Raw genomic sequence first — 27,633 nt, 5'->3', positions numbered from 1 at the left:
TGAGGATCAGCAGCAGCTGCAGTTTAAAATCTCAAGCCACAGACTAGACTCAATAGATGGTGCCTAATGCTACTTGAGAAACTTCTTTTAGCATGAAGGAATTTATTTATTGAAGTATTTTGTGACAATCCTTTGAGTTCATATAATCTGCTAGTTTAAGGATTGGGGACAATTTGCATTTTTTATGGACTGTCTGCTTGCTTACGTTTTCCTCACGAATCCTTAAAATTTATTAGTATCTGTATCTTAGTGAATGGATATAGAATTATTTAGTTTGACTTTCAGAAGATTTGCATTTCAGCCAAAGATTACAGTTCTATGGCATAGTTGGTTTTTGAACACAGAAGTTGCTTGATATTATTGACTAGAAAAAAAAGGTAATCAGCCAGATTGTAAATTACTGGATAAATTACTCAGCGGGATCAAGTTTGTTTAGAGACCACACTGATATGAATTAAGGAATTTAGGATATAGTACTAAACAGCTAATGAGGGCCCTGAAAGATTTATGTGCTATCAGAAACCACAGCCCCATCTGGCCAAATTTTAAAGTTTTTCTCAATAGAGTTACAAAATCTACTGGAAAGGTTCAGTTTTAATATTTTCTGGAGACTGCTGCAAACAAACAGCTCTTTAGTTCTTGGTAAGAACAGAGAATATTGGGCCAGATTTCTGGCCCTTAAGAAATGTGGCGTCTGATTCCATCTGGCAGGAAGTTTAATCTGGTATGGAATTTTAGCCAGATTCTTGGAGAAAATTTTTTTTTAATGTATCATATCCAAAACCCATTGCAAAAAATAATGGCCATTTAGACTATTTGTTCTATTAACAGTCATATAAATAATTTGTAAATATTCATAGTGCTGTTTTCAGCAGCGTATGGTAAGCACTTGAACTTTTAGTTACTGAATTTGTGGCCATGAAGTTTTATGTAAAATTGGGGGAAATACATCGTAGTCTGCTGTTTATTTAAATTGCAGGCAGAGAAGCAGTAAGTTCTACAGTTTTCTAACCAACTACCAAACAGTGGTAAATTTTCTTTTTCTTTGCAAGTTATTGTATAATTCACCTTTTAGAATAAGGAGGCTTTTCTCTAGTGCGCAGAACACTTTATTTAAGATTAGACACCTCATTATGTGAAATATATGGAAAAGAAGTTTAGACATGAACATACAGCAGTATAAGACAAAGGTTGATTTAGGCAGGCTGAAAGGAGCCTTCAGTGTGGCAAAATGATACCAAGGATAGGGTGTGATAAGAGTGCACCAATATTTGAGAGACGGAAAGACCAAAAAGAGGGATTATTTGGCTTAGTTATTAGAAGTAATGGGAAGAAATACAGAAAGAGAAATTTCAGGCTGAAAAACAGTTGAACTTCCTGACAATAAATATTGGTCATGAGTGGCCTGGAAGCTCCGACCACAGGGTCCCTAAACCAAGCTGATGAAACTGGGCATTTCAGCAGGAAGATGGACCTTAACAGTGGCTCAGAGCAGCTGAATGGCACAAAATATTTCATGGAAAGCCACTCTTTTGAAGATTTCTCCTTTTGCCATTTATCAAAAATTTTTTTCTCCTATGTGTCAAAAAGAAGACGATATCTTTATTATATTACTTGTTTATACCCTGACTTGTTCCATGACTTACTATATATCTTTGGAAGAAACAGAAAGAAATGAGTATTCAAAAGTTTGTAGTTTTCATAGTGTGAAAGCAACTTGAGTTTTTCGTTTATTTTTGTCTTTTTTAAGTCCATTTTTCATTCAGCTTAAATCCACAGAATGGTAGCTGCAGCTTAGGAGACGACTCTGGGAGTTGGAACGGTTGTATCATGGACTGGTTATAGTTATTAATGTTTGTATTCATCTTCTATCGCTGCCATAACATATTACCACAAACTTAGTGGCTTAACTCGACAAACGTATTCTCTCACAGTTCTCTAGCTCGGAAGGCTGGCTGGGTTCACCTGGCTCCTCTCCTCCAGGTCTCATGAGGCCGGAGTCAAGGTGTGGGCTGCCCTGGGCTCCTCTCCAGATGCCCTGGGGGAGAACCTGCTTCCGTGCTCACTCAAGATGCGTCAGTCCCATGCTGCTGGTGGACCGATCCCACAGTAGAAGCTGTTCTCAGCTTCTAGAGACTGCCTGCCTTCCCTTCATCTTTAAAGTTAGTTGAGTCCTCACGTTGCAAACCTGCCTCCCATTCTGCCTCGTCTTTCCTACCTCCAGCAGAGAACGTTCTCAGTTTTAAGAGCTCTGATGATTGGGCCCACCTGGGTAAGTCAGGGTACTCTGCCTATTTTAAGGTCCACAGCCTTAATTATGTCTGCACAGTCCCTTTTGCCAGGTAATTTAACATATTCACAGGCTCTAAGGATTAGGGATGGGTGTCTTTGGGGGTTCCTTCTGCCTACTACAATGATGGTATTTTAGGGCTAGAAAGGGACCTTCTAGAAGATGAGATGAGATGCTTGCCCTGGAGGGTTTACAATGCAGAGGGGGAAAGAGATGAACAACATAATATACAGCCAGAAAAGTCCACCAATAAAGAGCTTGTGTGGGATGTTGCAGGAGCCTGGAGACTCTTTCTGTGCCTGACTTGGCCTGTAGTTTTTCCCTCATTTCCGTCATTGTTCTTTGTACGATTTCTCTCTCTGTTTGACCCTAAGGCTCAGTCCAGAGCTTGTACTTGACACCATCACTACAGTAATACTAAACAGGAGCTAAAATTGAGGGGCAGCAGGAAGGAGCCGAAGCAGCCCAACTAGATTCAGGAAACCTCAATTTCAAACTCAACTCAGCTTTTGCAGCCCTTCTGAAAGTTAGAGGATTTGCTTCTAGAGCACCAGGATTGCCTCCATTTCCCACCAGTGACGCTCCAAGACCTTCCTCCTTAGTGTACTTCACACAGGTGACTTGAGCTTGTGTCTGCAGCACGGGGCAGCTGCAGAGCACGTGTGGGCACTGGTGTGGCATTCCGAAGAACAGCCTGTGTCTCTGGGGACAGGCATTGCCCTGTGGCTGGCCCCAGCAGTGACAGGGAGCAGAGAACCTTCCCCACAGGCTCGATTAAGATGTGTAAGGATTTAACATGGTGCCTGGCACTTAGTAGGCACTCAGTATGTGCTGAGTATGGCTCTCATTGTCCTTCTAGAAGATTTTCTTTAGCTCATGGGTATTCAAGCCAGTAGACTTGTTCTAGCTCCCCTCGAATCTGGGCTCCATGTTGAGGAGACAGGGATGCATCTCTGTGTTGGCCCCTGTCCAGTCCTGTGAATCATAGCAACTCTCATAAGTTGGAGCTCACAGAGAACTGGAATCTGAGACCAAAGAAGGCAAAATATTTCCCGTTCCCATTCTTGCTAAGTTCTTGAGTTATTGATGTAATGGAAACAGTCCTGGGTTCAAATGCAGGCTCTGCACTTGCCTGCTCCACACCCCTGCCTCTTTCCACCAGGAAGAGGACTTGGGCCGTGGGGAAGGGTCAGCGTGGCCGTTTTGCTCAGTTGCTGGACCACCCGTCCTTTCTCAGGCTGTCTCCTCACCTGTGAATGGGGCAGCAGTTCTCTTGTAGGGTTGTGAAGATTAGGGAGTAAGGCATGTGGTACAATCAGGATGCGGCAGCAGAAGCGAGTGAAGGCCTGCAGCCCTCACATAAGCCATTCATTCATTCAGGGCCTTGGCAATTGAGGTTGAGCAAGTGGTCCCAAGTTTGAGTTATTTCTCCTTCTCCCTCCCCAGCGGGAGGGCAGCCAGGTGAGGTGGCTGTGGCTGAGCAGGTATGGGGGAGAGCCTTGTGCGGCAGTGGAGGTGCCAAGTACCACCTAAACCCAGCCCCACTGCGCCCAGCCGCCAAAACCCCTGGCGCCAACCAGTGTTGCTTCAGCTGCTGGTAGTTAATGCTCCTTTACTTGGAAACGGTTTCAGCTCCTGGGAGCCATAGCGGGCAGCGAGGGCTCACTGCTCAGCCCCCTTGTCCCCCTGCGACTGGGGTCCGCATGCACCCTATTCCCAGCCTAATTTACCGCCCTTCAAGGCTCACCAGGCTGTGGGCCCAGAGCCTACGTGGGGATAGGGGAGTGGGGAAGGCGGGGAACTTTTCCGGGAAGGGGCCCCGCAGGGTCCTGGCTGGCGGCCCTGTTAGCCACAGCCTGGGACCCCAGGGTGGGAGGGTGAACGGAAAGGTACTCGTGTCTGGAGCGGATGCAAAACCCTCTGTCATGAGGAAGACGCTGAGCTCAGAGGCGCTTGGTCGAAGGGGCCGTCTCCCGCGCCCTCCTCTCAGGTGCTGGGGCCGCCAGGGGTGCAGTTCCACAGCGGAAGGCTGGGAACTAGGAAGCGTTGCGGGCTAGACCGCCCGCCTTCGCGGCCTCCTGGGGTGGGGGTGCGGGGGGAGGCGTGGTACGGCGGGCCCGCCAGGGCGGAGACGGGGAGAGGGTCGGTGCGGCGGCTCTGCCTCCCGGGAAGTGGGGCCCGGCCAAGTCCAACGCGGGGAGGGGGCAGGCCCTCGCCGCCCCGCGCCTGGGGACCCGCCGCCTGTGTCCGGAGGCCGCCGTCCAGCCGATGCACGCGGGGCGGGGGCGGGGGAGAGGCGGGGAGGAGAAAACCAACAACAAAACTTGCGTCGCCGAGCGCACGGCTCGACTTGAATGGAAGGAGCCCGCGCCCGCGGAGCGCAGCCGAGACTCGGGAGAGCGCGGGCGGCCGGCGGGCGCGGCACGGGGCGCAGCAGGTACCGGGAGCGGGCGGCCGGGGGGCCGGGCGAGCTGGGCGGCGGACTCGGACCTCCCCGCCTGGTGCCGGGGTCCCCCGCAGCCGCCAGGGGCAGGGCCGCCGCCGGGCGCCCCCTCAGTCGCAGCCCTGCCCCGGGGGCGCGGCCGCAGGGCTCTCCCTCGGGGGTGCGGCCCCCAGGCGATCGGGACCGGCAGGGGCCTTTTCTCCTCTCTGGCCGGAGGCTGGTTCCAGCCCCCGGGCCCCTCCCGCTGCGCACATCTGGAAAGAATCTGAGGGCGGATGGGAGGGGGGAGTGGAAGGACGCGGGCGGGCGACAGGGAATGTGGGGGGCAGGTGGAACTGGGGAGGCGCGTGGATCCCTGTACTTGGAGCCCGGGCGCAGAGAATGCCCGTGTCTTTCCACGTCAGCTCTCCCCAGCTAGTCCGCCCTTCGACCTCTTTGCGGACAGAGAAACTGTGGCCAAGAGAGAGGCAGAGCTTTGCCGCGGGGCGCGCGGACAGGTGAGGCGGGGCCCGCGCGTCCACCGCCCAACCCGCTCGTGGCTCGGCTCCCCCGCCCAGCGCCGCGCACACTGGGCCAGAGCTCTCAGCTGGCGGCCAGGTGTCCGTCTATCTGTCTACGCGGCTGCCTCCCCGCTGGGACAGCTGAACTGGGGAAGGGGCGGCAGTGGGGGCTGCGAGGTCGTCGCCTTCCCGCTAATGCGGCGGAAGCCCCAGGGTGCAGGTCCCTGAACCGCCAGCCCAGCCTGGGGCGGGGAACCAGATCGTGGCGTCGGAATACCTGATGCGCTGTCAGGTGGAAGAGGAGGTGGCGGCGGCGGCAAGCTCCTGGCGGCCTCCGGGGCTAGGGGGCGGGGGGTGGGAGGCAGGTGCAGCTGGAACTGCAGGAGAGGAGCAGGCACCAGCGTGCGTGCGGCGCGGACCGTTCCGTCCGGGAGGCGCAGAGGGATGCGCGCCCGGCTCCTGGAGTGCATCACGGCACTATCCAGGCCCACGCACCCCGAGTGCTGCCCTTGGACTCCGGGCCGGCCAGGCAAAGGGAAGCTATGGTCCACCCGGCTAGAAGAGGCACCGCTGGTGTGAACCAGGAGAGCCCCTGGGTGGTCTTGTCCCCTTTTAGGGCTCAGGGCCCAGTACTCTAGCCTAGAGTGCAAGTTAAGAAATGTCAGATTCACATGAGTGTTTTCATGAGATCTTGTGGGAGCATACTTTGTCTCTTCTGTCTGAATCTTGGGGAGGGCGTGACTGATTGTGGCACCTTTAGAGAGTCATATATAAGAGTCTGGTAGAGTCATATATAAGAGCTCTAACCATGATCTGCCTGGAACCCTCAATGGCTCCTTATCATCAACTCCTTAGGGTAGTAGCTAATGCCCTTGGGGACTTGGACTTGCATCCCCTGGTTGCCCTCCCTTAAACACACCTCTTGCTTCCTTCATCCTCACACTGTGCCTTTGCTCATGCCCTCTCTCTGCCTGGAGTGCCTTTCCTCCCCTTGGTCCACCTGGAGAACTCCTACTCAGCCTTCAAGACCAGCTCAAGGCTCTGGGTAAGAGTCAGAAGACACAAATTCTAGTGCTGGCCTCACCCTTCAATGCTAATCTGTAAACTGAGGGAGTCTGACCAGATAATGTTGCAGATCTTTTCCAACTCTGCCGTTCACAAGTTCATCCCTTCATTTCCTGAGCACCCAGTCCTTGCCTGGGGAGTCAGGGAAGGCTCCGCTGCGCCTTGAAGGGTGCAGTGGGCCAGGGGTGCTGTGGGAGCACGAGGAACTCCCAAACCCAGCCAAGGGGCAGCAGCAGCTCGAGGAGCAGAGGTGTCTGGGGAGGAGTTGGCCGGGGATGGGCAGCAGTGGGAGCCCCTTCGCGCCTGAGTTTCCTCCTCTGCAGAATGGGAGACTGACTCTCGTCTTGAGATTTCTGTTAGAGTCAGTAACGTGCAGCTGTTCGGGGCGCAGCATGGAGCAGGTGATTAGCAGATTTTTACTGAATTTGAGTGGAGGAGGAGGGAAGTGCTGGGGGCTGAAGATCAGCCTCCTGATTTGAGTCTCCCTTCCTTCCTTCTAGTCCTGCCGAAAGCCCTTCAGGGCCTTGAGGTTTGGTTCCCTGGCGTGGGGGCCAGGAGGCAGTGGGTCCCGGGTACTGCCTGAATAACAGTAACCCCGTGTATGTCACATGTGCTGGCTGGCAGCATCAGTGAGGCACGCCATTTCGCTTTATCATCGTGAGGAGCTCCCATCTCCATTGCTTGGACTAGTGAACAGAGGCTCAGAGCAGTGAAGTGACTCGTCCAGGCTCACACAGCAGTCAGGGTTGTACTTCCCTCACTAAAGCTCTCCACGTGAGGAAGAGCTCACTGCACACAGAGCTGCTCCTCTGGCCCAGCATTTGCTGTCCTCACTTTCGGGCCTTCCAGAGACCAGGGGTCTGCTCTCTCCTCCGTTCTTCCACACACATGGCTGGGCACAGAGAAGGGGACTCGGGTGCTTATCTTGCTCAACATTCTTAGAAGAACAAATAAATTGAGACTCAGATGGGTCAGTGATGTGGCCAAGGTCACACAGCAACTAGATGGAGGAGCCGGAGCTGCCCAGGATCCTGAGGGGGCTGGGCAAGCTGGGAAAAGAGGGACGTGGCACTGGGGCCACCACTCTCCAAGCCTTGTCTGTTCTTCCTCCCTTTCCTGGATCCACCTCCTCCTCTCCAACCCTGCAGCCCAGCACCACCTCCTCTGCCCCGACCAGGCCTCTTAGCCCTTGCCCGCACCATTGCACAGCCTCTGAGAGCTCCCACTGGTCCATCCATAAACCTGCCTATTCCACACTCCTGCTCTTCGACAGTTCCTCATCTCCCCTAAGGTAAGGGTCACTCTCCCTAACCTGGTTTTCAAGTCCCTTCTTGGCCTGGACTTGCGGCCACTACCCACTTGCATCACTCTCAGTCCCCAACCCCCACCAGACACTCTAGTGAGCTTTGTAGAGGTCGCGACATGGGCTCCCTTGCTCCAGGGGCTTTGCACATGCAGAATCTCTTGCTTGTATCACTCTTTCTCTTTTGCCTGATCCTCATCCTTCCTGGCTAGATAAAGCATCACTTCTTCTGGGAAGCCTTCTTGGCCCCAGGCAAGGTAAGGCCTCCTCTGGGCCCCTCTGGACTAGCTTCCCTCCATCACACCTCTGATGACACTGGGATTATAATACTCAATTTACACATAATATATAGACCAGCGCTCTCCAATAGAAATATAATGTGAGCCACAAAGGCAAGCCACATATATAATGGAAAATTTTCTAGAAGCCACATTAAAAATGTATAACAAAACAGGTAAAATTAACGTTAATAATTTATTTAACTCAATATATTCAAAATATTATCATGTAATCAAGATAAAAATGAGGTTTTATGAGATTAATATTAATAAGATATTTTACATTCTTTTTGGTACGAAGTCTTTAAAATCCACGTACACTACAGTTTACACTTACAGCCTCTCAGTTTAGACTAGCCACATTGCAAGTGTTCAGTAGCCACGTGTGGCCACCGCATTGGACAGTGCAGGTGTGAGCTTCTTAAGGGCAGGAGCCCTGGTGGTCTGTTGGGTCCTCAGTGTCCGGCTGTGCTTGGCCCTGGGGTGGGCCCCACAGCATTGTGGTTAAGCCTGAGCCGGGAGCTCGGCTTTGCTGCTTCACAGCTGTTAAGAGGGATTGGCCAGGCCCACTAGGGCCTCAGCTGCTTCATCTATAAAGTGGCAATGATGACATTTTCAATATGGTTTATAATGTTAATATAAATTATTTTTACAGATACAGTTTACAGATCTTTACAGATACAAAACTGAAGGTGAGGGAGAAAAAACAGCCAGGCAGTGAGTGCACAGGATATGCGGGGAGGACCCTTCTCCCTGGCCTCCTGCCCTGAATTTGGGGCCTGGGCCTACACTCCGCCTCCCAGAGTCCCGATCTGGGAGGGGTCAGACAGAAGGTGGGGCAGGGACCCTGGTCTAACGCTGGAGGCCCCAGGGGCTGCAGGCTGCTGAGCTGCCTGGGGGGTCATAATGTGCCATAGACTGGCTGAGGGTTTATTGCCCACTTGGTCAGTGGATGGGGGGCGGCAGGGTAGGGGGCTTAGGGCCAGGCTGCAGGCTCCATCACCCACTGCTGCTCACGGCTCCCTGGAGCCAGAGCCGTTTGTGTGCTGGGCTCCCTGGTGCTCTGCCAGGCCGGTGCCTGGGGCCCCAGGCTGCTTAGGCCTGCAGACCTATAGGGTCAAGCCAGCCTGACTGCTGGCCCTCTTCTCTCCCCTCTGCTTTCCCCTTTCCCTTTGGGGCCCCGTGCTCCTCGGGACCCCTTTTACAGGGCTCACCCAGTCTAGGGGGCAGAGCTTACTGTACTGGGGTCTGCCGGCCCCTCCAGACTGACGGCAGGGATCTTACCCACCTCACCGGTATCCCCCTGTGCCCAGCACAGGGCCAGGGGCAGATGGGGCCTCACCTCGGAGAGCTGGCTGAGCCAAGGAGCAAAGCAAAGTGGTGTGAAATGCCACAGCAGACATCCACAGGAGGCTGGAGTCTACACAGCTCCTGGGAGGAGGCGAGCCTGGGGCTGGAGCGAAAAGCACAGCAGGATCCAGTCAAGGGCGGGGGAAGAAGCAGGGGGTCTGGAGCGGGCAGGGCTGTGGCTGGGACATGAGCAATGCCCACCAATCAGAGATTAGGAGGAGCTGACACTTATTGAGCACTTACTGTGTGCAGTACGTGCATCCCACTGACTCTCAGTCTCCCCGTTAGGACGGCTCTGTTACCACCCCAGGGACAGGTGAGGAAGCTGAGGTTTAGAAGGTCACAAAACTTGCCCAAAGCCACACAGCTGGAAGCCAGAGCTGCCTGCCTAACCAGACCTCAGTGCCATCGTCGGGCTCCGGGTTTACCCAGCCTCCCAGGCCCCGCGTCTTGGGAGACCCTGCTAACGGCTCTGCAGGTTTTGTCCCCAATGTAATGGAGGGAGAGGCTCAGACTGAGGAGCGGGTGTGCCAGGCCTGGCCCCTGGCTGGGCACTTGCGTTCCTGATGGCGGCAGCAGTGACAGTGGCAGTTCATCACCTAACAGGCACCAGGTGCTTTGCATCTGTCATCTTGCTGGCTCTTCACAGAAGCTGAGTTTAGACATATTATCTGTGTTGTAAGATGAGGAAACTGAGGCTCAGCGAGGTCAGAGCCACTAAGTGGTGGAGGAGGACTCGAACAGGGGTCTATGGGACTCCAGAGTCAGTGCACCTGACCTATTGCCTGTCACAAGTTATCGCCCACAGAGACATTTTCTAAGTGAGTCCCTGTAAAGAGAACTCCAGGGACCAGCCTGAGCCAAGCTAGGCCCATGGGCTGTGGGAGGATGGAACTCCAGCATCTTCCTCAATGGCCTGAGGCCACCCCCATAACTCCTGTCTCTACTGCCCCAGGGACCATGCTAGGGAGTGGTCTCCTGCAGGTGGCAGGGGTCATGTGAACACAGCAGGGCCTGGCGAGGGCAGCTGAGGGTGTGAATACCAGGAGGGTGACTTGGGAGGTCCTGGGGTGGCAGCAGCTCCATTCACTGATGCCAGACACAGAGAGTGGCTCACAGCCCCATGTGGGAGAACGACACCTTCACGTATTCCCAACCCAACCCAACCCATGCCAAGCCCTGGGGGAACATAGTGACGGAGGGCCCTGGGGCATCTGAGTCTTCCCAGGGGACGCAACGCTGGAGTTGGTTCTTAGAGAAGCTGCTGATTGCACAAGAGAGAGGGAGGGCATTCCAGGGAGAAGGAACAGCATGTGCAAAGGCCTCGAGTGAGAAACCACTAAACAGACCCATATAACTGGGGCAGGGGGCTGGGGGAGTTGGAAGAGAGGCAGGCCAAGTGCTGAAGATCCTGGAATGACGAGCTGAAGAGCTGGGACGCACCCTGCTGGTGCTGGCCCGCCATGGCCTGTGGCTGCTCACAGCACTGCCTGTCTCCAGGCAGCGGGAGCTCAGCAACGTCCAGGCCAAGCCTTGCCAGTCACAGTTCTTCCTGGGCCTCAGCTTTCCCTTCTGTGAAGTGGGGCACAGATTCCTCGGGGCAGGGCCTGGTAAGGGCTGTGGGAGGTTCCGCAGACCTGCCTGCAGATAGGGCTTCAGCTTACCCCACCCCTGCTCCAGGGGGGGCAGCCCTGACGGGGTGGCGCAAGGGAAGGATGGCTCAGCAGAGCAGGTAGTGCTGAAGACAGGGTCAGAATGGGCTCTGCCTTGTGCCGGGGGCCCACTCTGGCTTCCGTGAGCCCCAGCCTTGTCTCACTGTGCCTGACAGGTGAGGTCGCTGGCGCGAAGGCGGGCTGCCTCGGTCCGCAGGCACCATGGCGCGGAGCAGGGCACTGCTGCTCCTGCTGCTGCTGCCCCCGCAGCTGCAGCTGGGCCCTGGGCTGGCAGTGAGGGCCCCCGTGTTTGGACGAAGTGACGCCCACAGCCGGAGCCCTGAAGAGAACGAGTTCGCGGAGGAGGAGCCGGTGCTGGTCCTGAGCCCCGAGGAGCCGGGGCCCGGCCCAGCCACCATCGACTGCCCCCGGGACTGCGCCTGCTCCCAGGAGGGTGTTGTGGACTGTGGCGGCATCGACCTGCGCGAGTTCCCCGGGGACCTGCCGGAGCACACCAACCACCTGTCCCTGCAGGTGAGGCGGCTGCGCGACGGTCGCTGGGGCTGCCCGTGTGCTCGTGGTCCCAGCCCAGGAGCCCCTGTACTCATGGCTGCTTACCCCAAATGCAGGTCAGCTGCGGGGTCTGGCCCCGGCAGGTGCACCCCCGGTGTCCATCACAGAGCCCCGGGTCCTGTCACCCGCTCCCTTTCCCTCGGAGGCGTCTGGGCCGAGGCCGTGGGTGGAGTCAGGTCCCGTCTGAAAATGACACAGCCCAGCAGTGTACCCTCCGAGTGGACAGTCAGGGCCTCAGACACCATCACAGGCCAGGAGAGGAGGAGCAAAGTGACCCCAATACAGGGCTCGGGGGCTCTCCCCAGCTGAGGCACAGGCTAGATTTGGGAACCTCAGGAAGCAGACACGGCTTTCCAGATGGGGGGCTCTGGGAGCACAGGTGCACCCACCATCACCCTCATGCTGCCCAGGCCCAGTAGCCCTGGGGGAGGGGAGGGGCTGCTACACCCATTTCCAGGGGAGGTCAGGCCCAGGGGAGGAAAGGGACCCGCCCATGGTCACACAGCCCTATGGGTCTGGGCTGGCAGTGGTGGGAACCCAAGTCCGGGGGAGCCTATGAGGGAAAAGGACAAGCTCAAGACAGCACTTGTTTCATTTGCTCATCAGCTGTTCATAAAGCATCTCCAGAGTACCTGCCCTAACCCCTGGCCTGGGTGGGGTGCCAGGCACGTGGGAGGATTCAGACATGCCCTGCCCTTGAGGCCTCACAGTCTGTGGGGGAGGCAGAGACAACCTGGTAGAGAGAACAGATAGAGATAGGAGGACTAGTGCTATGAGGCCTGGAGCACCTCCTAATCCAGCCCCCGATCCAGGAAGGCTTCTGGAGGAGGCGGCACCTGACGCAGGTTTTTAAAGCATCCCAAGGGGAGTGGGGAGGGTGGTGTGGGGACGCCTGTCACCAAGTGGGAACACGCAGGGAACAGGTCTGGAGGGGAGATGGCCCTCCACGGGTTAACTGCCCAGATGCCTGTGGGTGTGTTTCTGTGGTGGGGGGCTCCTAGAAGGCAGGACCCTCACGTCTGTTGTGGTCACTGCTGTGCCTCCAGCGCACAGATCCAGACCTGGCTCAGAGCCAGCACCCAGGCTCTGCCCACCAGGGGAGAGAATCCCAAGGGTGGTGCCCAACAGAGGGACCAGCTCCCGGGACTGGGGCTGAGGGTGGGGTGGGGCTCTCGTGGGGCAGGAGCCCTGTGCACCTCCCCTCCCCCACGCCGCCTCCCCACCCCACAGAACAACCAGCTGGAGCAGATCTACCCCGAGGAGCTCTCCCGGCTGCACCGGCTGGAGACGCTGAACCTCCAGAACAACCGTCTGACTTCCCGAGGTGAGGGGCCCCGGAGCCCAGGACAGGACGGGATGCTAGGCAGGGCCCCGGGTGCCCCTGGGGGAGCCCCACCCTGCAGACCCTGGGATGCGGAAAAGAGGAGGGCTGGGCTGGCAGGGGGGCCTGAGGCCTGGGGCGGGGCGGGGAGGGGCTCAGACACCTTGTCACAGACTCTTCAGCTCGCAAAGGCCTTTAGGATCAGAGTCCTCAAATTTTAAAAAGTTATTTTTTCTAATGATGAAAATAATTTATGATTATAATAGAAAATCTGGAAATATAGAAAATAAAATGGGGAAGAAAAAACCCACTCATAATTCTGCCACTTGGAGTTCATCCCTACTGACATTTGGGTATATTTCTTTCCATTCTTTTGAAAAGCAGCTTCATTGAGGTATAATTTGTATACCATAAGATTCGCCCAGTTTGATGAGTTCTAGTAAGTGTATACAACTGGACAGCCACCACCACACCCAACCCAGTCTTTTTCTTCTGTGTCTTCTGGTTCGTAGCTGAACTTAGATATTGGATATGGATATTATCACTATAGCAAGTGCTTTGTTTCTAACCGCTCAGCAGCGTTTCTCTTGTTGCTGAGAACTCTGGGTGGCCCTCATTGCACACAGTGGCGGCAGAGTGTCCCGTGGAGGGACACTGCCCAGTTTACGTAACTGTTCCCTCTCGTTAGATACTTGGGCAAGTCCCAGCATCTGAGGGTCTGGGAGCCTCAGGACTGGAGAAGGGCCAGCCTGGCTCAGCTCCCAGTGACAGTCGCGTCCTGACGCTACATCTGCCAGATGGAGCAGGGGTGGGCTAGGTGGTGGGGAGGCTCAGGGGCCACAGGCCTGTCCTGCCGGGGGGCCAGGTATAAAGAGGGTCTCTGGCCCTCTGGGGCTGCCCCTGAGGTGAGTACTCCTTCCTGGCAGGGAAGGGTCAGGCTGGGGCCTCTGCCCTATGGCTGTCTTGTGGGGACCCATTCCTGCCCAGGCGGCCCTGAGCAGGTGCAGGATCAGTCATCTCTCAGCAAACACATCCCAGCTGCCCCTCTGAGCTTGGGCCCCTGTGAGCAAGGGGAAGGCTGGGGGCCCAGGCAGGCCTGAGGGGACTGGCTAGGAAGGGATCGGAGTGGCTCTTGTCACAGGGTGTGCCCTCCCAGTCCTGGCAAGTGGGGCGGCATGGGGGTCAGAGCTGGTGTGCTCCCCTGTAGCGTCTCCTTCATCCAGGGCTCTGACCGATGCCTGTCCTTTGAAGGGCTCCCAGAGGAGGCGTTTGAGCATCTGACCAACCTCAATTACCTGTACTTGGCCAATAACAAGGTGAGGGCCCACGGCAGGGTGGGGCTGTGCTGCCCCAGCCCCCAATGTCGGGGACTGAGCTCAGGGAGCTTTCACCAGGGCTTCTGCTGGGCTGGCTGCTGGGTCCCCATTACTACTCAGACGTGGCCCTGGGAGGACAGACCCAGACCCTTCACTGGAACCCAGGGCATCAGAGTGGTCAGATAATGAGGACAGAGGCCACGGCCTTCAGGAGTATAAGAGAGAGAGAGCTCGTCCCCACAGGGAGGGGGCACTTTAGGGCTTCCTGGAGGAGGTGTCATTTGAGCAGGGCCATGAAGGGTAGCAGGATTTCAGGCAGGGGCCCCGAGGGGGAGGGCACTGCAGTGGAAGGGACAGTGTGAGAAAAGGCACAAGGCGTTCAACCTCAAAAACTGGTGTGCCCCAGGGCTCTGTCCCAGCCCTTCTTGCTGAACTCTCTCAAGGGCCACACCGCCCCCCCCAGCTTTAACGCCCATCCACATCAAGGCCATCACGGCCACATCCAGGGGCAGTCTCCAGCCCTTCGAGACTCAAAGATCTGCTGCCTCCTCGACGTCTGCCCTGGATGTCTGATGGAAGGTCTCCAACGACCTGCAGCCCCACTGGTCTGCGCCCAGATCTGGGAGTGCCTCACTCACCACATCCAGTCTCACGGCAGGCCTCAGCTCCCCCGCACAGGTCCGCCGTCCCCCACCCGGACGCCTCTGCCTCCTCCTTTGCTGCCCCTTCTCCTCGGAGCATCCAGGGTGACCTTTAAAAATCACTTCTACCCTTATATCCCTTCGGCCCACTTAAAACCCTCTCACGCCTTCACCTTCCACCCAGAATGAGAGCCACACTTCTCTGTGGCCCCCAAGGCCCATGGTCTAGGGTGCCTGCCTCTCTTAACTCATCTCCCCACTCGCTCGCTCCCACTCCACTCCGGCCCTCACACTCCCAGCACAGGGCCTGCACTCGCTGTTCCTGCTGCCAAGGATGCTGTCCCCTCAGATGGCATTTATGGGGCCATCATCTGTGAAGGTCATTGCAGGTGACCTGCAGTGTCACCTGTTCCCTGAGCGCCTGACCAGTCACTCTCTGTCTCAGCCTGTCTGAGTCCCCTGCGTCACAGTGATCACTGTCGGATACTGTCCTTGTTCATTGTCTTCTCCACAAGGATGTGAGCTTTTGGGGGGCAGGAACTTCTCTGCCTCGTTCCCCAGGACATGCCCAGAGAGCTCCTGGAACCGTGCCTGGAATGTTGTAGACTCAGTGGCTCTCGTTGAATGAATGAAGGGTGGACTCTGTGGGCTGTGTCTGAAGAAGCGTGGTGCTCACTGTGGCCGGACAGAGGCCGTGTGGGGGAGCAATGAGGGGAGAGACCAGGAGGACGGGCCGGGCAGGGGACAGGCCAGAGGACTTTGCATGCCATGCTCAGGGTTGTGGGGGAGCCGTAGAGGTTCTGTTTCTGTGTAACCAGGGCAGTGGATGGGTTTCCGTTTTAGACAGATGGCTCTGGCTCCAGGGGGAGAAAAGTTGAAGGGGCCCAGGTGAGCAGCAGGCAGGGGGGCCCTGAGCTGGCCTCTGCCCCTCCATGGGCCTTTCTGCCCCAACTCTTCCCTTTCCAGCTGACCTTGGCACCCCGATTCCTGCCAAACACCCTGATCAGTGTGGACTTCGCTGCCAACTATCTCACCAAGATCTATGGGCTCACCTTTGGCCAGAAGCCAAACTTGAGGTCAGAGGTCAGAGGGGGCCCTGGGCTCAGGTTGGGGAAGGGGGAGGAGCTGAGGCAGAGACTGCCGGCCCTGAGCAAGGCAGAGAGGACCCAGACGTGCCCTGGAGGAGGGGCGTGCTGTGTAGTGCGGGCTCAAAGCCCCTTGTTCACGGCTGTGGTGAGGGACACCCAGGGGCTTCAGGCTCACTGGATCTGAAGGCTGAGACCTAAAAGATGAGGAAGAATCAGTCCAGTGAGCAAGGACAGAAGGCGATGTCTGCGGAACTGTGGGGAGCTGGGTGAGGGCGTTTGCCCCCTCCCCAGCCCCTGGGGGAAGGAAGCATCTTCCAACAGGCAGACCAGTCCCTCACTGAGAGCCGCTCTGGGAGGAGTGCCACCCCACAGCACAGGTGGCTGAGCGGGGCAGGGTGGTGCGGGGGGCTCTGGCGCCACTTCTGTCCCTGAATCTGTCACCTCTCTCAATTCTCTCCACCCTCCCTGGGGAGCCAGGGTCACTGTGCATGGTCCCATCCCACAGATGAGAAGGCTAAGGCCCAAGAGAGGCCATACAGCAAGAATGAGCTCTATCTTCAATGGATTTCTCTCGTTCCTGTCTTCTCTTCCTCTAGGATGTCAGCTCCCTGAGGGCAGGGCCTTGTTGGTGTGTCCACCGCCATATCTTCAGAGGCTAGAGCAGTCCTAGAACGGAGGGCACTCAGTACATATTTGCTGAATGAATGAGGGGTCACCTCCTCTGAGCCATGCCCTGTGCTGAGCAGCGGGGACAAAGAGGCGGCAGGGACAGTCCCCATCTTCAGGAAGTCCCACAGAACTCAGCGCCGGCTGTGTGGGGTTGACAGGCAGGGACTACAGGCTGCAACAGTCAGGGAATGACTGGGGACCTTGGAGGATATGGAGGAGCACGGGCTGGGGGTCAGGAAATTCTATTTCTGCCACTGACTTGTGGGGCAACCTCTGGTGGGTCCTTGGTCCCCTCGGCTGCTATCAGGGACTGGATTAGGCAGGTCTGAGTTTCTTCAAATGGGACCAGGGCTTCCTGGGCCCCAGGCCCAACCTGAGCAAGGTTTAAAGACTCACCAGGTGAGCTGGTGCGGGGGTGGGTGGGAGGTGGCTTGGGTGGGTGAAGACCTGCACCTCGTTCCCCAGGTCTGTGTACCTGCACAACAACAAGCTGGCGGACGCCGGGCTGCCGGACAACATGTTCAATGGCTCCAGCAACGTCGAGATCCTTATTCTGTCCAGCAACTTCTTGCGCCATGTGCCCAAGCACCTGCCGCCTGCCCTCTACAAGCTGCATCTCAAGGTGGGAGGGAGAGAGCAAGAAGGGGCTCCCAAACAGCAGGGACCCTCAGTGGGGGAAGAGCCCAGGCCCACGTGGGCACCATGGTGAGGCTGGGAGGCCTGGGGCACATGCTGGAGGGCACAGCGTCTGCTGCGGAGAAGCAGGCAGAAGCCTGGGCACCTGGCCATCAGACCCACACCCAGAGTGCTCCAGGCCTGGGCCCCTGCCCCAGGCTCCCCCAGACCTCATCCCCAGGCTCTGCCCCTGCCCTTGGCTGTCCCTCATGCTCCCCTCCCTACCATCCCACCTTCCAGAACAACAAGCTGGAGAAGATCCCACCAGGTGCCTTCAGCGAGCTGAGCAGCCTGCGTGAGCTGTACCTGCAGAACAACTATCTGACAGACGAGGGCCTGGACAACGAGACCTTCTGGTGAGCCCCCACCTGGCCCGCAGGGTGAGCACGGCACCTGGGATGCTCCCCTCAGGGCCCACCCAGCAGGCCTCCTTGCACATATCCCTCGCCAGCCTGGCCCTGGTCAGCTTCTCTGGAGAAGGAACTTGGAGGATTGTGTCTCTGCTGGCATTTCTGTCCCCAAGAATAAGTGCTATGTATAGGGAAGGTCTGCCAAACTTCTAGTGTACAAAACAGAATTCTTGGCACAAAATAGAAATTTAAGCATTCTTGTTGAAGGCAAATATATTTTCATTTTTTAGGACCAACAGTAGCCTCAAAAGGCCTTAAACAACTGGTCTCAAATGAATCCCTAGGTGTCGGAAACCATGCTAGCTCTTTCCTACACCAATATATCATTGAATCAACCCAATTAGAGGCTTGGAGAGGGTCGAGGTCCCCCAGTCAGTTAGTGGCAGAACTGGGATGAATTAGAGGCAGTGCCCCTGCCACCTCCCTTGGGAATAATGGTGGAAATGAGCGCCAGGTGGGCTCCTGCCAACGGCCTTAACCCCCGCGCCCCCTAGGAAGCTCTCCAGCCTGGAGTACCTGGATCTGTCCAGCAACAACCTGTCGCGGGTGCCAGCGGGGCTGCCGCGCAGCCTGGTGCTGCTGCACCTGGAGAAGAACGCCATTCAGAGCGTGGACGCGGACGTACTGACCCCCATCCGCAGCCTGGAGTACCTGCTGCTGCACAGCAACCAGCTGCACGCACACGGTATCCACCCGCGGGCCTTCCAGGGCCTCAAGCGGCTGCACACGGTGCACCTGTACAACAACGCGCTGGAGCGCGTGCCCAGCGGCCTGCCCCGCCGCGTGCGCACCCTCATGATTCTGCACAATCAGATCACCGGCATCGGCCGCGACGACTTCGCCACCACCTACTTCCTGGAGGAGCTCAACCTCAGCTACAACCGCATCACCAGCCCGCAGATGCACCGCGACGCCTTCCGCAAGCTGCGTCTGCTGCGCTCGCTGGACCTGTCCGGCAACCGGCTGCACACGCTGCCGCCGGGGCTGCCGCGCAACGTGCACGTGCTGAAGGTCAAGCGCAATGAGCTCGCTGCCCTGGCGCGCGGGGCGCTGGCCGGCATGGCCCAGCTGCGGGAGCTCTACCTCACCGGCAACCGGCTGCGCAGCCGGGCCCTGGGGCCCCGCGCCTGGGCTGACCTGGCCGGGCTGCAGGTAAGCGGGAGGGGCGGAGGCAGGGCCATGCCCGTGGGGGCGCGCTGCTGGTGTGGCTACCCTGAGCCCACCCATCTACTGGGCCCGGGTGAGGGGTGGGCAGGAGAGTTGGACCCTGAGGGAGGTATCCGCTGGGGAGGCTGGGCCTTAGGGGAGGAGGGCCTGGGCCGTGCAGAGGGTATGGCTGGCGTGCCAGGGTACAGGAGTGAGGGGCAGAGTACAGTTGGTGTGACCAGGCCAAGCTCACACATGCAGGTACAGGCTTGAGGAGGGCTGTGGGGATACGGGGAGGTCATGGCTGCAGGTAGTGGGGCCCACGGTTCAGGAGGACTGGGGCTCAAGGGCAGTTCAGGTGGCATGAGTGAGTTGAGCTCACCCACCTGCAAGCACAGGAGTAGGTGCCTGGAGAAGGCTGGGCTTGGGGAGGGGAGGGGAGGCAGCCACCCTCAGCAGCCTGTGGAGGAGGCATCTAGGGGCTGGTCAGAGTGTGGTTGATGCGGCCACAGGCAGAGTCAGGTGGGATACCTGGCCATAGGAATCTAGCCTCTTTGCTTACAAGTGAGACCTCCCAACTCAGTGAGGGACTGAAAGGGCACTTTGATAGAGAAACCTGGGGGCCACGGCTGAGCTGTGAGGTCAGGGATGCTCCCTACCAGGCCCATCTCCCCAGATATTCTCAGGGCTTGCTCCTCCCACCTTCTCAGGGCTCTGCTCAGATGTCACCTGCCTCTGCTTGGTTTTTCTTCATAACTCTCCTCCCTGGGGCATTAGGTCATCTGCTTGTGTGCAGCCCCCTCTTCCCATAGAAGGAGGGCAGGCATTTTGGAAAGTTGTGTTCACCGCTGGCCCCAGGGCCCTGGCATGGTGGGCTCACAGTACATGCTTGTGGGGGCAGCTGTCAGGATGGGATGTCTGAGTGGAGTGCAGAGGAGAGGCCCAGAGCAGGGCAGGGTGAGGGTGGGGGATGCAGGCAGAGCACTGAGGGTGGAGCCTGTGGGAATCCGGGAGGCAGCTGGCCCTGCAGGAGCAGCCGTCAGCTGTTAGCTGGGTCTCTCCTCACCCAGAAGCCCTGCCTGGTGCCAGACACCAGGGTCCAAGCCCCGTGCCCACCCCTCGTGGGTATCCCTCAGGGACCTGTGCTCCAGGGACTCCAGCCCCACTGTCCTCTCCTCCACACCTGCTCCTCCTGCTGCGTTTCCTAACTTGCTGAAGGGGACGACATCCACCCAGGTGCCCTCAGGACATCTGGACACTGCCCTTGACATCCCTTTCTCGAGCTGTCTACCCCGCAAGGCCCGTTGTTCCTAAACCTGCCCATTCTACCATCGCATCTCTCAGTCTGTCTGCATCTCTCCATGCCGACTGTCCATCTCCCCAAGCCAAGTCACCCCTATTTCTTGCCTGGATCCCAGCTTCCTAGGCGCTCTCCACTCCTGTACTCCTTATGCAGTTGGAGGGTGTCTTGAAAAACACATGCTCACCTTACGCTCCTGCCCAGAACCCTCCCGTGGCTCCCCATTGCCCTTAGAACCCAGACCAGAATCCTTGCCACGGCCTCCAAGGCCTGCTCTGCTCCTGCTCCCAGCTGGGCTTCTGTTTCCCAGATGCACCAGGCTTTGCTCATACCAGCCCCTCTGCTGGCAGGACCTTCTCCACTCTGTTGACACCTGCCACTCATTCATTCCACAAGCCTGTACTGAGCCCCCGCCCTGTGCCAGACACAGTTCTAGAACTGAGGACCAAGTGGGGAATAAGACAGGCGGAGGAGGTTCACCACCGTCCTGGGGCTTTTACTTAGGACTCAGCAATGGTGTTACCTCCTCAGAGAAGCCACCAGTGATGGGCAGCTTAGACATCTTCCTGGGCCTGCATGAGTTCAGTCAGGGATCGGGTATCTGGTGGTGGAGGGAGTTCTTCCTCTCACTGCTGGATCTTTCTACAGGCAGCGGCTCCTGCTGCTTTAGAGCCCCCACCTGTGCTGACTGCTGTCCGCTCCCCTGACCTGAGGCTGGGTTGGCCCCCTCCCCCGCCGGAGCTTCGTCATCGTAGCCCCATTCCACCAGCTGTCATTGTCAGATCTGGTGTTCATCTCCCCTGCCAGCCTGGCTTCCTGAGGGTGGAGGCAGCATCTCAGTGGATTCCATGTCCCTGCCACCTGTGGGCACTGAGAAAGTTTGGAATGAATGAGAATGTGCTGGAGCTGTGTGGAGGGGACACAGTGGGGAGCAGGGAGCCCCACTATCTAGGGGAAGTGATGGGGAGGCTCCCCAAGGTGCGTGAAGCTTGTGTTCCCCTTGATTCTTGACGCCACCTGCCTGGCTCTCTGGATTCACGTCCCCCAGTTTCCTGACGGTGAGCCCCAGCTTTTGGGGTAAGGAAGGGAGCTTAGAGATGGCGGAGTCCCACTGTGGCTGCACAGGTGTATGTTGGCGTGAGGGTGTGCTGATGGCCTGAGGGGCAGTGAGCAGGGCCACGCGAGTCCAGGTCTCCTGCCCACAGCAGGTTTGTTCTCCTCCCTGGGAATCCCAACCCCATTTCTCTGGCTGCCTGCCTCCTGGACTCTAGACATGTGATGACCCTGAGACTGACCAGCCTGGGGCGGCTGCCATGCCAGGGTCACTGTGGGCCTGGCACCCTTGCTCCTGGCCCCTGCCCACATGGCCCCTGAGGTCCACAAATGAGCAGCCCCACCCATGCGGCTCCTCACCCCTCTGCTCATTCAGGGCCAGTGGGGCGAAGGGCCCCTGCCCTTCTGGGGCCTTTAGTCTGATGGGGGTGACAGGTGTGTTATGGAGGAAGGACTGTGACACCCAGACGTCTTGGCTGTGAATTTCTGTAGGAACGCAGAAGGAGCTGGGTAGGACATACACAAATTAGAACAAGGGTTTGGAGTCAGGCACACCGAGTTCCAGCCTTGTGCAGGCTGTGTGGCCTTGGACAGACCTCTGAGCCTCTGTTTCCCCATCTGGAAAATGGGGATAGTTGTAGACCCCGCCTCCCAGGGTTATCGTGAGATTTAGATAGGCTGGGCTTGGCCGGGGCTTTGTAAGCTGTGAAGTGCTTTGACGTCCCTGCTCACCCCTGCAGCTGCTGGACATCGCTGGGAATCAGCTCACAGACGTCCCCGGGGGGCTCCCCGAGTCGCTCGAGTACTTGTACCTGCAGAACAACAAGATCAGCTCCGTGCCCGCCAACGCCTTCGACTCCACACCCAACCTCAAGGGCGTCTTTCTCAGGTAGGAGGGCGCCTGGGGCCCACCGCAGCTCTAGCGGGATCTGAGAGGCACAGGGGAACAGCTGGCTGGTAGAGGTCAGCGTTCAAAGCCAAGTGGCACACATGGGCATTATTGAAGTTACCATGGCAGGAAGGGACCCCACAGAGCATCTTTCCAGTTTACAGCTGGGAAGGCCGAGGCCCAGAGAGCACAAGTGACTGCTGTGTCCACAGCTGGCTGGACTGGGCCTGGGACTCAGACCCAGGACAGCAGATGTTCAGTCCCTCACTGGGCTCTGGGGGTTTGTCTCTTGCTCCCTGAGGAGATGAGGAGCTTCCGGACAGCAGAGTCCAGGTGGTTCTTTCCAACATCCCCACCTCCTGCCCGCTCAAATCAGAGAGGAGACAGATCAGGGAGAGGCAGAATGCATGCTCCCTGGGGCTTCATGGCCTAGAAGGCCCAGGTTGGGCAACATTGGGATGGAGTGTGAGCTGTGCCGCGGCTCCTGCAAGGGACTGAGGTACAGAATGTTGAGGGGGCCTGAGATCCGAGCCCGGCCTCTGCCTTCCCACAACCCAAGAGTATCCCTGGCCCAGCTCGGTCCTGGCCTTGCCTGCCTGCCACTCTGCACCAGGCACCAAGGTGACTCCCGGCTGGCAGCCCAGGAGCCTCAGGCCTCAGGGTTAATGCCAGAGGGCGGGCTCAGAGCAGTCGTGTGCGCCACTCCCAGATGGTGGTGAGACGGTATGCAGAGGGAGGCCTTCCCCTCCCTGTGTGGATGGGAGGCCCAGGGTCAGCCTTGCCTCCCATGCTGCGGCCACACCGGACGGCTCGGACTCTCCAGGAGATGCTGTGCCACTCAGCCCCTGCCTTTGACGCTTGCTGTGCCATCTTCCTGGAATGCCCATTCCCTCCCCTTTACCTTCTGGGGTGGGTACATGTGGGGACTCTGAGGGCTGGGCTCCTGGCATTGACCCCACGTGGGTGGCCGCACAGGTTTAACAAGCTGGCCGTGGGCTCTGTGGTGGAGAGCGCCTTCCGGAGGCTGAAGCACCTGCAGGTCTTGGACATAGAAGGCAACTTTGAGTTTGGTGACGTTTCCAAGGACCGGGGCCGGTTGAAGGAGGAAGAGGAAGAGGATGAGGAGGACGAGGAGGATAAGGATGAGGAGGAAGAAAGCAGGCGATAGTGACAGGGTGAACTGGATCTGACATAGGTAGGTGGTCTGTGTGGGGCGCACTCGCCTCTCCTCACCAGTTTCCAGTCCCTGACCCCAGTTCAGGTCACCCGCTGTCCCCTGTTGCATCGTTCATTTTGCAAACCTATTAGGAGCACTTGGGATGTGCCAGGCCCTAGTGAGAGGTTGGCTGTGACAGCAAGCCTGCGGGAGGCTGGCCCATGCCCCGGGACTCTCTCCAGGGTGATAGTGCTGTGCCGGGACATGCACAATGGCTGGGATGGTGGAAGCGGGGGATGGGTGTGGGCCGGGGGGAGGCTGCTGCTGTGATCTAGGCCAGAGGTGACAGGGGCCGACAGTGAGGGTGCAGATGAACAGACGGGCCTGAGAGGGCTCCGGGGCAGACTTGAGGGCCTGAGTAGCCCTGTGGGACATGGAGTGAGGGGAAGACAGGCCAAGCTCCAGCCTGGAGTTCCAGCTGGATGATAATACCAAGAGGAGCAGCTTCGGTGGGGCAATGTTGAGTTTGAGGGGCCTGGAGGCTTCTTGGGGAACTGGCCAGAGGTGGGCTGGATGCATGGGTCTAGAGGTCAGGAGTGAGGTCTGGGCTGGAGATGGATATCCAGGCATTATCAGCCTTGAAACAGCCCCTGAGGCCACAGGAGGCTGGGTGAGCCCTCCCAGGGGGAATGAGTACTCCGGCATGGCCGGGCCACAGGGAGCCTGCAGAGGGGGTGAGATGCAGCAGTCAGGAGGGAGGGAGGAAAGCTGCTGACAGCAGAGGACAGAGGGTGTTTACACATACATGCACCACAAGCACCTGCACACGCACATGAGTGCACCAACACACATGTACCCGTGCTCTCCCATACATGCCTAACCATGCGCACACAAAGCATGCACTCACAGAAACCACTGCACATGTGCACACACTCCATGCTGCATTCACAGATGCAGAGCATGTGCACACTTGTGTGCATGCGAGTACATACATGCACACATCCCCATGCACAGAGGCCCCGTGCACACAGGGGTACACATCCATGCACAGGCTTCCCCGGAAGGGGGAGAACCAGCTGTTTCAATGCTGCTGAGAGGTGGGTAGAGCTGAGCACTGCCAAGGGCTGACTGGATTTATCCACACAGAGGTCATCTGTGACCTCCTGGGAGCAGCCTCAGGGGCGAGTGGATCTAGGGAGCATAGACAACTCTGTCAAGAAGTTTGGCTGTGGAGAGATGAGAGAGGGTAAGAGCAGGAAGGGGGCATGAAGTTCAGACAGGGCTTGGTTCACGTCATGCCCTTTTTAAGGCATCCTGGTGTGGACGCCGATGGGGAGGGGCCAGTGTGGAGGGAGGAGCTAAGGTGTAAGAGAGGAGAGCCGCGTGTAGGATCCCGGTGGAAACAGTAGCAGGGACTGGCTTTGGCAGGAGGGTGAGTGCTCCCTCCACTGTGGCAGGAGGGACGGAGGACAGAGTGGCTGCAGTCACAGGCAGGTTAGTGGCTTGGTGGCTGGACATGAAGTCATGTAAGCCCGATACCTTCAGCCTTCTGTTTCCTCAGTGCAGCAGGGGTGCTCAGCAGACCAGGGTGGGTGTGGAGAAGATGGACAATTGGATCTATCCATGGCTGGGCTTTTGGCCAGGTGTGTGGGACAGGAGAGCAAGGAACAAGGAAATTGAGTGTATTGGCAAGAGAATGGCTGCAGTGGTGGATCCCGGGGGTCCGGCTTGGAAGGGAAGGAGGTGCAGACAGAAGGAGTCGGTGGGCAGGACCACTGGAAGGGGACGTTGGAGAGTGGGCACGGTGGTGGCAAGTAGCCAGGAGGAGAGGTGTGGGAAGAGGGGATGTCCGAGTAAGCTGACCGAGCTGGGGTTACAGAGCCAGGTCACAGAGCTGGTGGCCGTGGGAGGGGCCAATGTTAGGATGTTGAATTGAAGTAGGGCCTGGGGCAGAGAGGATCCTGAAGGGGGTTGAGGATGGGGTGGGTAGGTGGAGAGGGAGTTGGGGAGAGGGGTCCAGCTGATGATAGAGAAGAATGTGCATGGGGACAGCTAGCCGAGTGTGGAGGGCAGCCCAGAGGCCACGCTCAGGGTCACCCTCCTCTACTCTGGGGGCCTGGGGTAAGATGGTAGAGCCCCTTCTTTCGAGGCGTTGTCTCAGGCAGAGCCAGGGGTCAGTGTCACGAGTGACTGGCTGTTCAGTGAGGATGCTGTGGCCCTCACGAGGAGAGCTGTAGAGTCCTGGGTTGGGAGAGAGTCTGTCCCCTCTGGAGGACATTGGCCACGGTCAGGTCAGTTGAGCGAGGCCCCAGGAGAGGCCCTCCAGTTCACACCTGGCCTGGCCACATTTCCACAAGCACCTCCCAGAGGGCAGCCCACTGGCTCTGGGCTCCCAGGGGCAACTCCCCTTTCTGCCTGCCATCACCTGGTCCTTCCAGAGCCCCCTCAGGTGGGCCCCCCAGCTCTAATCCACTTCCCCCAGGCTGGTCGGGTTGGGGTCGGCCCTGGCCTCCCCTGACTCTCCCATGTGTTCTACAGGATGATGGACCGCTGGACCCCGTTCTGCAGCACGTGCCTGTGCCCTGTGAGCGCCCACTGTGCCATGCTCACAGACACACCCAGCACTGCACCCACAGGGCCCCCGACACAGCTGAATCCACAGCCTCCCATCCTCAGCCCTCCCTGCAGCGCGTTCCACAGCCAGACACACGCAGACACCACAACACACACAGCAGCTGCACGTCGCCCCAAGCCCACCACTGCCATCATGCCCTCTGAGTCACACAGACACGAGAAGGGTCGGACCCCACCCTGGCACACATGGGCACCTGCTCCTCCCTTGTGGACACACATGTACGCGGGTGCTCGCGCACACACATATACACACGCACACACACACAAGTCACGTGCAAAGAGCCCTACAAGGCCTATGCCACCGACAGCTCTTGCCCCAGCCAGAACTGACCAGAACAGCTAGCTATCTGCCTGTCTGTCTGGCTGGCTGTCCGTCCATCCCCCGGAGAAGACACAGAGTTATCTCTGGGCTTTCTGTGGCCAGGTGCCTGCGCCCCCTGGAACTCACAAAAGGTGGCTTTTGTTCCTTTCTCTCTCTTTCGGGACAGGAACCTTCTGGACTGCTGCCCTGGCCCGTCCGCCCTACCCCCAGCTTCTGAGCCAGCCACTCCCTGCCATGCCCCGGGCAAGCCCCCCTGAGGCCGCCGCAGAGTCTCCGGGGCGGCTGTGGGCTTTGGGTGGTATGAGTGAGGCGGGGCTGGCTGGGCAAGGAGGAAGGCCCAGCCGCACCAGGGGACGCCTCTTCCACTCTCTGGGCCTGTGGGAACTTCTGGGTGCCTTTGTTTTTTTATTCTTTTTTAAGAAAAACAAAATGATAAAAACTTCAAAGCTGATTTTTCTTGTTACAGAAAAGCTAATATAAAAGCATTACCCCGTCTGGCAGCCCGTGGCCGCGTCTGTGTGTGCTTCCTGCCAGGCGCCAGGCGGGTGCCCGGCTGGGGTGGGCGGGATACAGGCACCTCGTGCCTGTCCAGACCAGCAGGAGTCGGCGCAAAGTTCAGTTCTCGGGGCCCACAAAGCAGTCCCACGGGCAGAGGCCCAGTGACACGGGTTTATTTGCAGCTATGCAGGCCTGGAGACGTGTGTGGCCCATCCACTAGGTGGGGGTCAGCAGGTCAGGCTGGGACTGCCAGCCCGGGCCTGTGAGCTCATCCTGCACTCCCAGAGGCTGAACATCCAAGCAAAGGGGCTGCCAGCTTCAGGCTGCTCAGGGCTCACCTGTAGGGGCACCTGTGCACTGAGTGGGCATTACCCATGGAGTCTGTCCCATAGAGGACAGCCAGGGTGGGAAGGGCACCAGAGGCAAGCCTGGGAGCTGGAGCAGAGCCGACTTGGGGGCCCAGGTGTCTGCAGGCCTGTCCTAGAAAGAGAAGACAGACGTGCCCAGTGTGCCTACCACCCCAACAGGGCCAGAGCTGGGACCAGGGGCCAGCACCCAGCTCAGAGCAAAGGAGAGCCTCTGGCAGGCAGGGCTGCCCCACAGTGGATGGGATGGCCAGGAAGTCGTGGCGCCCCTGCTGCTGGAGGCTTGTGGGCATGCTCCTGTCAAGCCTAGTAGAGCAGATTCCTGCCTTGTGGTGGGGCAGACTCCATGCTCAAAGGCCTCAGGGACGTGACACAGGAAAGGGGCGAGTAAGCCCTTACCTGATGGTGGGAGTGACTGATAGCTTTTCATCTGACCTGTCCTGGCTGATTAGGTCTTAAGAAGGAAGGATGCTCCCATGGTGGAGCATCAGCCCCTGGCTCTGCGGTGGGAGGGAGATCCTGGGGTCAGGGCCCTTCCTGGACTCCTCAGACTACAGCCCTGGGAGGAGGATGGGCAGTAGTTGAGGAGTCGGGGCTGGGAGGCAGAGGCCCTCCCGATTTTCTGAGCGACCTGGGGAGGTCCATCCTCTCCCCTGTCTTTAATGTCTTCACAGGCTCCATGGTACAAACCCATGG

General features: G+C 57.9%; 1 protein-coding gene across 3 annotated transcripts; it reads left to right on the top strand.

Annotated features, from left to right (window-relative positions):
- Positions 1-4,580: 4,580 nt before the first annotated feature.
- On the top strand, positions 4,581-26,574 carry PODN (podocan). Of its 3 annotated transcripts, XM_046662383.1 has the most exons (12): positions 4,581-4,727; positions 5,138-5,230; positions 11,058-11,415; positions 12,685-12,778; positions 14,027-14,091; positions 15,699-15,808; positions 16,955-17,111; positions 17,405-17,520; positions 18,069-18,726; positions 21,814-21,962; positions 22,938-23,157; positions 25,657-26,574. In XM_046662383.1, exons 3-11 carry the CDS (start codon positions 11,104-11,106, stop codon positions 23,128-23,130), a joined length of 1,854 nt encoding a protein of 617 aa, XP_046518339.1. In that variant the 5' UTR covers positions 4,581-4,727; positions 5,138-5,230; positions 11,058-11,103; the 3' UTR covers positions 23,131-23,157; positions 25,657-26,574. The 3 variants fall into 3 exon arrangements, with proteins under 3 accessions (XP_046518339.1, XP_046518338.1, XP_046518337.1); XM_046662382.1 differs by having other exon boundaries at positions 5,138-11,415; XM_046662381.1 differs by lacking the exon at positions 5,138-5,230 and having other exon boundaries at positions 4,592-4,727.
- Positions 26,575-27,633: the final 1,059 nt, after the last annotated feature.

The sequence above is a fragment of the Equus quagga genome, chromosome 5 (assembly GCF_021613505.1).
Source record: "Equus quagga isolate Etosha38 chromosome 5, UCLA_HA_Equagga_1.0, whole genome shotgun sequence".
NCBI classification, from domain to species: Eukaryota; Metazoa; Chordata; class Mammalia; order Perissodactyla; family Equidae; genus Equus; species Equus quagga.
Note: the sequence above shows the minus strand (reverse complement) of the source record. Positions and strands in the feature narration are given on the sequence as shown.